We start from the raw sequence: 9,155 nt of genomic DNA, 5'->3' as shown, positions 1-9,155 counted from the left end.
TGACATCGTATTTGTGGCAAAGCCACCATTCATAATTCTTTCATACATGTCACTCTTGATTCATTGCATATCCCGGTACACCGCCGGAGGCATTCATATAGAGTCATATTTTGTTCTAAGTATCGAGTTGTAATTGTTGAGTTGTAAGAAAATAAAAGTGTGATGATCACCATTATTAGAGCATTGTCCCAGTGAGGAAAGGATGATGGAAACTATGATTCCCCCACAAGTCGGAATGAGACTCTGGATGAAAAATAAAAAAAGAAAGAAAAGAGGCCATAAAAAAAGAGAAAAGGCCCAAATAAAAAAATGAGAGAAAAAGAGAGAAGGGACAATGTCACTATCCTTTTACCACACTTGTGATTCAAAGTAGCACCATGATATTCATATTAGAGAGTCTCTCATTTCGTCACTTTCATATACTAGTGGGAATTTTTCATTATAGAACTTGGCTTGTATATTCCAATGATGGGTTTCCTCAAAATGCCCTAGGTCTTCATGAGCAAGCAAGTTGGATGCACACCCACTTAGTTTCTTTTGTTGAGCTTTCATATACTTATAGCTCTAGTGCATCTGTTGCATGGCAATCCCTACTCACTCACATTGATATCTATTGATGGGCATCTCCATAGCCCGTTGATACATCTAGTTGATGTGAGACTATCTTCTCCCTTTTTGTCTTCTCCACAACCATCATTCTATTCCACTTATAGTGCTATATCCATGGCTCACGCTCATGTATTGTGTGAAGATTGAAAAAGTTTGAGAATGTCAAAAGTATGAAACAATTGCTTGGCTTGTCATCGGCGTTGTGCATGATTTAAATACTTTGTGTGATGAAGATAGAGCATAGCCAGACTATATGACTTTGTAGGGATAACTTTCTTTGGCCATGTTATTTTGGGAAGACATGATTGCTTTGTTAGTATGCTTGAAGTATTATTATTTTTACATCAATATTAAACTTTTATCTTGAATCTTTCGGATCTAAATATTCATACCACAATTAAGAAGAATTACATTAAAATTATGCCAAGTAGCACTCCGCATCAAAAATTATGTTTTTATCATTTACCTACTCGAGGACGAGCAGGAATTAAGCTTGGGGATGCTTGATACATCTCCAACGTATCTATAATTTTTGATTGCTCCATGCTATATTATCTACTACTAGTACAATGCCCGTGCGTTGCCACGGGCTAACAAAGTATATGTACACCGAGAAATACGCTAACAAAAATGTATAGGGAACTATTTACATGTGAAGATATTTCATGCTAGTGATGTGGTAGATAAATGAATCTCCTCATCTTTCTCTCCCCCTCCCTCTCCCACGATCCTTTCTTCTTCGTGTTTTATTCACCCACGTCCCATGACTTCTCCAGTTGGCCATCTCATAGATTGTACTTCCTCCGTCCCCAAATATTTGTCTTTTTAGAGATTTCAACAAGTGCCTACATATGAAACAAAACGAGTCAATCTACACTCTAAAATATGTCTACATACATCCGTATGTTATAGTTCATTTGAAATATCAAGAAAGACAAATATTTGGAAACGGATGGAGTAATAGATAACTTATGTGCCCTATAAAAGGATACCAAACGCCGTGTGAGAGATAAGAATTCAGGGTGACATCTGTCTATACAATTAGTTTTCAAGGCAAACTTTTGCACCAAGATTGTGACATAGTCACATTCCATCGAATGAACATGTGATGCTGACCGAAGACTTGATCAACTGTTTAAATATGCCTATGATAAAAAATAGTTTATTCAAAGCACATTTATCTAAGAATGTAGTACGATTTGTTTAAAGTCAAAAATGAGAGATTTGGTTACATCCTAAATTATCATATATATTGAGGAATAAATTTCATCAACTCATGATCTAAGATGGAAGGACTTCTTATTAGTGGCATAAAGTCGTGAGAAAGCCATGTTATATGCACTCTATTATGTGTTGGAGCACATGTGTGCTCGTTATCCCTCCCATCAAGTTGCCCCGGGATTTACAGCCCAACACACATAGGCCACTAATAATCTATGTATGCTTCTTTTGAACAGTGAATATGGCCCACATCTGAAGTCCATGAAACATGACTATGTGAGGCACTTTCACACCGGATCGAATGTCAGACCACCATATGGGTCGTCCAAGACGAGATTCTGGAGTAACAGAGTCATTTTCGAGCCGATTTATTATGTCTGACTCATGCATGTGGCTTCCCTTCCCCTACACAACTAAAGCTCGTCCCTCACTGGCTAAAGCGAACTCCACCTAGATCCACCATTCCCCCGCAGTTAATTCTTCCTCATCAGCCATTCCCGAAGAGATCTTGTCGCTCATTCCTGGCTTCAATTGCGGAGAGCAGATCATCACATAGATTGCCCATAGTGTGGCAAATGTCGGCAATCTGCCCCCGGTCACCTGCAACCACAAGAGTCCCTTTAGTATGAATCAGATTCACACCATAACCATTTGCAACAATCTAGTCCTCTAATACAAGCCCATCATAATTCTCAATAGTCGTTAAAATATGGAATCAAAACAGCCAACAATCTATCATGTATCCAAAATTGACACCTATGCTTATCATACATGCCGGAGAAAAATAGCTACAATGTTGCTGTCAAGATAACATTTTGGAAGCATTTTCTCTCAAATAAGTATTAATAGATCAGACACTGACAAAATGATTATGGTAGTGTAAACCAAACGAAATGACATGGCCCACACACCAATCTATTCAGGAGTGTTACATTAATCCAACAATTTGTTCAGCGCATGGTAGCTATATAAATAATCCAGATATCATTCGTGTTGACAGAAATTAGCAATGCTCCCAAGTATATACAAAATTGTCGAGAGAGAATTTCCTAGCTTGCTGAGTTTCCAAAGACTGGACTTCTTAATAATGACACACCTTCATGTCCATGCAGGAGCTTTAGGGTCGATCAGGCCATAGATTTCTTTGATGTTGGCGACGAATCTTCCGTTCAAGCTTCCGTTGCCCCTCCACCACACATATTTGCACGTCTCCACTCACTCCCCTCATAGGCGGCCGCTGCTCGACATGTTGAGCCACTCATGGCTGTCTCCACTCACTCCCCTCATAGGAATAGTGAACCGTAAAAATATTTTCAGAGTATTAGGCTTGTATCATGAATTATGTTCGCTTCTATCAATGCTTCAAGACGCAAAGCATTTTGTGTTTGCTAAGAAAACTAAGCAAATATGAAGGTAAAAGGAAATCATCAATATAATTCCGCAAAAACTACTACATGGAACGGACATGAAATGTTGCGGAAATTGCTGAATCTTGCTTTTCTGGAACAACGATATAGAGTGTTCACTACTGACTTGCACATACTTTGCAATCAGAAAAAAGCTTCATCAAGTATGTAGACGCGGTGAAAGGGAATACAACATACAAAATCTAGATACAGAATTCAAGATAATAAAGCTAGATGGAGCTAACACGACACAATATGCTTCATCGTTTAGCGGGTACTCCCATGCATATACTAAATCATATAGACATACACTTCAACCATCAGAACTATGCCAGAACTAGAACTGGTTTGTTCTTACATGTCATTTCCAGTGAGAAAAGGGGGATGCTATACATTCCAAGTCGCAAAAATTGTCTTAAAATTATAAGAAGCAAACTAAAAATTATAAATAATCAGAAGAAGTGCTCCCGCTGAGCGAAAACACATTGCATCTGAACAATGCAAAGCAACTGCAGCACATAAGCTAGCACCTTATTCATGCTTTAAAGGTGTACAGTTTGACCACCTACTCGTAGCTACTATACACATTCACAAGACATTAGGCCTTTCATGTAATATTTTTCTAGGCAAGAAAACATTGCTATATGACGTAACTCGTAGTAGTAGGTAAATTCACAAACTGTGTATGTTGTATCAATGACTCTGCTGTAATCAAACTTTGAAGCTACAATCAGATAAAGGAATAATATGAACTTCAGTTAACTGATGTAAAATAACAAAAAGAGGCATGTCTAAAGAACACAATGGAAGAATAGAAAAATGCATCTAGAAGATTACACATGATCTAATCATATACCTTGCCACCCAAAATTTTGCCTTTGTCGTATCAATGAGTTTGCTGTAAATGAGGAAGTAGTAATTTTTGCACGTACTCTAGGTGTTTTGTCATCGGTTGAACGACAAGCTTCTTCATTTTTGGAAACTACGCGAACAAGACAAAATATTTGTTCACAGTAAGTTAGTAACCCTAAAGGATCTACCTACTCGGAGAAATTCATAAGAACAAACTGCATATACAGTAAAACACAACGAGCTCTGAATCAAAGTATAACTATTTGAAAATCTTTGGAGAAGATCAAACAATACATCATTGCATCACTACTCGGGGTCACTAACGGAGGCGCCAATTCCTTCGAGCTGGGGAAAGGGGAATTGAAGGTGCTCAGCAGAACTGGAAGGGGGAGAAATGAAAACCTCAAACACTACCATTTGGAGAGCAGAGGATATATATTTAGGCACTCACAGAAATAATCACCGGAGTTCCTGTACAGATACAAGTAGGTGGTGGCATCGCTGTCTTAGCTCGGTTGTCCAAGCAACACAGAATGTCCTGATCACCACACAGTTGAAATTGAAAGTGTTTGCAACTCTGCAAATTATATACATATCCAACGATTTAGTTGGGAGTTTATTCTGCACCATTTGTGAAAACACACACTCACAAGCAATTCGTTGAGTAGACACCGTGAAATAAAATTATATTGTGAAAAATACTATTTATCAAACAGGTGAAACAAACTAATCAGGTGCATCTCCGTAAGGAAAGAAAAAGGCAGACCAAAATCTATAGGATATGAGACATATATATCTCTTTGTTTATATATAGACGCACACACACGTCATAATACCTTGACTTTCTTCCAGAGACTAAACATTGGTTTGTGGACTAAAAACACAGAGAAAAAATTACCAGAATGGGTAAATGAGTAATGGAGCAAACATGCACATTACTGAGAGAGAACACATGTCCAGTGCATACAGTTATAAACAACCATACTTATATAATTTCCATGTGGGAGAAGTATATTAGGTTATGAAAGCAAGCGCCGTCGTTCGTGATTTTAACGCACATGACTGATGTCATGTCACAATGGTGCCAACCAGCTTGCCCATGACACAGCTAGATTCTATCACCTCAATCTTTGTAATCTCATCGTCTTAGGACATGCCACATCTTGCAATGTTGTGAGTAGATGACAGATAAGATGTAGCAGTGTATAATGGAATTAGGGGTGGATCAGCAACCTGACATGCGCGGGGGAGGTACTCTGCCCGCCACTTCCCATCCCTAGAGGGGGCGTGGAGGGTCGGCTACCATCACCTTGACGCTCGGCCCACGAGACTACCATAGATGTATTCTCACCTGCGTCGATGCCACGTGCACGACGCCACGACCGCGGCTGCCATAGCCTGGCCTCTCCTACAAGTAAAAAAGTAAATCACACCAAAATCAACACAAAAGGCACACCAAATCAAGCTGAGAAGTGAGAGTGCAAGGGATTCATCGTACCTGCTCCGAGTAGGTCGAGACGCAATAGTAAATCCCACCGGCTGCCTTCATGTCCGTTCATGATTGGAACAGGCATGTTTCAGCCAGCTCGAGGTGCACTTACCAAGGTTGCAAATTACATGATTTACGTATATATATTGTGAGAAGAAAACCCAAAAAAACGATTGCATGTATTTTAGCGAAGTGTGCTTCTGAACCACAGCTTGGAATTGTGTAATCACGACATGACATCATGATTCCCCAAAACAATTCAGACCATAGTTAGCACAGTATGGACACCTAAATCTTGAACATTCTAAAATAATTACAATATCCTCATTTTTCTCTATTTATACCAGAAAGTAAGAAGAACCGCAAGCAATCATCAGGAAATACCAAATCTAGGGGTTACAGAAAGTCAAAGTGTTCCCATCAAACTGTGGAGAACACTAATGTTCTACCTTGTTTTTAATTAAAACTAATGTTCTACCTGGGAAGAAAAATGACAGATGCAACTCACGCAGATGACCAGGCCTAGGTAATTTATAGCAGATGTCCACCCGTGAGTCCTTTTTCTGCGGATTAAAAGAAACACTTGCAAGTTGTTAAACCAAAAACAGTGAATATAGCATGCAAGTAATAATCAGAATATTATTCAGCTTCCATTTCCATGAATCGATCAGAGATAAAGTTGATCTTTATTTGACATTCAATCAAATAGTCCCAATCAAATTTAATTTGGGGCAGGGTAGAAAGATGCAAGTCATAATAGGGAGAAAAGCTATCAAGAATGCCATGCTGCTTGTTGCGACAAATTTACCATGTTACACCTTTTCGTGGAAGGGTCAAAAGATCTGGATACGCTTATCTGAAATTCTTAAATGATCAGTTCAAACAAATTATAGAGCCAAAGCAATTCAAAATTTAGCATTATGAAGGAAAGGCTCGTGATTAGTATGCAAATACGAAAGGCAGATTACTACGAAGTAGGATGACTGTCTGCCAAAGGCAAAAATAACTCAGTTTTATGCTTTTCTAAACTAAAGCAGAAACGACCGTACAATTGCAGGAGAAAAATTGATGTATGCTTTTTCTAACCTCAGCAGTAACGAACACACAATTGCGGCAGACAGGCTTGGGCATCACAATCGAGAACATCTATCACCAGCATACCGCACCGATTGCGACACCTCATGTTGTCATGCACGCAGTAGCAGACCTAGCAGCACAGATCAAAGAGTATTATATAAAACTGTAGCAATTCATATGTAAACCATTATTTTTCAATCACACACACAAATAACTAAATTGAATCGATAACAAACTTACAAAATATAGCTGACACCACTAATGTAGTAGGCTACTCAATGCCACAATAAACAAAACCAATCAACCAGGTACTCAAGTAGCATTATTTACAACAGTAGTGACTTCAGATTCAAAAGGTGTAGATAGAATGAACAAGCTTAATATCTAGTCTTTCTTGTAGTCTAACCTCACCCGACATTGATGCTAGATAGATGGAATTGCACATGTTTAAACTTGGTTCTCCTAGTATCGAAAATCTCCACATGCATCAACTAATTAATCAGTGGCAAAAAGGAGCTTTCGATGGAAGAGAAAGAAATAAAAACCCTGCAGAAAATTGACTGTTGGCAGCAGTGGACGGGAACGACCAACAATAAAACAACAGAAGCTTGTTTAGTTAGCCTGTGTACCATGACCTGGCTCATCATAATAACATCTTCTGCAGTCAAGGAAAGCAAATCAAAACCCTATGTGTACCATGAGGTGCATACATCACATCTCTGCACACAAGAAAAAAAATCACCAAATCATTCAGCAACAGGGTGACAAACACAGACAGAAGAAAGAAGAAATCCATAAACAGAGAAGCTGAACCAATCTCTCCAAAAATGAAAAGAAAAAATGTGCACACACACGCACATATCAGCCAGTTCTAGCATGCATCGATCCATCAAAGCATTAAGCCATCAGCCACCCATTAGAGAAGTGAAAAATGAAAGGATTCAAACTTACGCATCAATCCATCTAAGCATCAGGCCAAAGGCAGCGGGAGCGAAGTGCTCTGATGAATCCGCTTTGCACAACTCTGATTCCCTTGCGCATCTCGGCAGCGACGCAACCCCGGCCCCTTCACTCACCTCTACTGCGGCGCTAACCTGACCCCCTTTCTCTACCTTGTCCCTCCTCACGTCGCCCCCGATCGACATCCAGACAAAGGGCACACATAGCTTGGGCCCGAGCTGTGCGTGGCAGTGGATCCACGGCGGCGGCGGCGTCCTGGGGATGCTGATCCATGACGGGTGATGTATCCTAGGCTAGGCGGGAGAGATTGCTCTTGCTTTACACATTGAGAGAGACAGACACAAGGGCTTGATTCGTTCCTCACATGCAGGCTAGGCGGGAGGATTAGATAGCTGTTGTTGCTGTTATTTTCAAACTCCCATCAAGTGTTGTGTAGACTGCTAGTGAGATTTAATCACACTGCGTATATATGCTCAACCAAACATGCAGGCCAGTTCAAGATGGATTATTCGCCAGTTTATCCTCATCCTAGATCCATCACTACCACTAATCGACACATCAGCAAGCTGCAGTTTTGGTAGGGAGGGGAAAGGAAGGAGGAGGAGGCGTACCTTGGGCGTACAGGTCCTGCAGCCCGACGGGAGGGAGATGCTGCAGATGTCGCCGGGTCGAGGTCCACCGCCGCAACAAGCACCCCCATACGCCTTGCCCCAACACCGAGAGAAGGGGTTGGATCCCGATGCTGACGGCTAGGCTAGGGTTCGTCGCCGGCCTCCATCCGGATGTTGCGGGTGCGGATCCGGCGCCGTCGTCGCCGTAACAGATCCATGGCCATCTCCACGCCCCCATCATCCGGATCCTCGTGATCCACGACGGCCGCGTCTGCCCGGATCGGCGTTGGCGGATGCGGCTGCGAGATCGCACGAGAGGACGGCGGCTCTGTGTCGTCGAGGGGATCGATAGGTAGCGCCGGAAGTGAGGGAGAAGGTGGGGCGGGGCGACGCCAGGATCGCAGGAGGAGATGGGGGGCGGGCGGCGCCGGGAGCCAGGGAGGAGGACGGGGCTGGCGGCGTCGGGCGGTGGCGACGGGATAGGCCTCGCTCGTGCGTGCGAGTCGCCTGATTTTTTGTCGTTGTTTTTTCTTTCGTAGGTCTTTTTTCGCTGGTCTTTTTTCATTGAGGCATGCGAGTGTGAGGCGTGCGAGGACTGGAGGCATCGCTCCGTTTTTACGTGGTTTTGGTTGGTTTTTCTTTTTGGTACGGGGAAGTGGGAGGTGGGATTGAGGACGAAAATAAACCGGACGAAAATGATGGGACGAAAAAAAACCTGGAAGCGAGACTACCAACTGCTCCATTAGGAGTAGAGATTTTGGACATTATTGGGCTTTATTATCCACTTTTATATTATTTTTGGCACTAACCTATTAACCGGAGGCCCGGCCCAAAATTGTTGTTTTTGCCTATTTTAGGGTTTCGAAGAAAAAGAATATCAAACGGAGTCCAAACGGAATGAAACCTTCGGGAACGTGATTTTCTCACCAA

At 41.6% G+C, this 9,155-nt stretch overlaps 1 protein-coding gene across 12 annotated transcripts; it reads right to left on the bottom strand.

The window, feature by feature from the left end:
- Nucleotides 1-1,903: 1,903 nt before the first annotated feature.
- Nucleotides 1,904-8,798, bottom strand: LOC123062548 (uncharacterized). 12 transcript variants are annotated; one of them, XR_006429741.1, is made up of 7 exons: nucleotides 8,226-8,798; nucleotides 6,664-7,373; nucleotides 6,386-6,433; nucleotides 5,587-6,140; nucleotides 4,383-5,496; nucleotides 2,927-4,218; nucleotides 1,904-2,430 (listed from the first exon to the last, which is right to left on the bottom strand). XR_006429741.1 is itself a non-coding variant. In XM_044486104.1 (5 exons), the coding sequence occupies exons 2-5, from the start codon at nucleotides 5,660-5,662 to the stop codon at nucleotides 4,395-4,397; spliced, it is 438 nt and encodes a 145-aa protein (XP_044342039.1). In that variant the 5' UTR covers nucleotides 5,663-7,373; nucleotides 8,226-8,798; the 3' UTR covers nucleotides 4,333-4,394. The 12 variants fall into 12 exon arrangements, 3 of the variants coding, with proteins under 3 accessions (XP_044342039.1, XP_044342038.1, XP_044342037.1); XR_006429745.1 differs by having other exon boundaries at nucleotides 5,587-6,433; nucleotides 6,664-6,784; nucleotides 7,284-7,373; XR_006429743.1 differs by having other exon boundaries at nucleotides 6,664-6,784.
- Between the last annotated feature and the right edge of the window lie 357 nt (nucleotides 8,799-9,155).

The sequence above is a fragment of the Triticum aestivum genome, chromosome 3A (genome assembly GCF_018294505.1).
Source record: "Triticum aestivum cultivar Chinese Spring chromosome 3A, IWGSC CS RefSeq v2.1, whole genome shotgun sequence".
NCBI classification, from domain to species: Eukaryota; Viridiplantae; Streptophyta; class Magnoliopsida; order Poales; family Poaceae; genus Triticum; species Triticum aestivum.
This window is presented reverse-complemented; position numbering and strand designations above follow the sequence as displayed.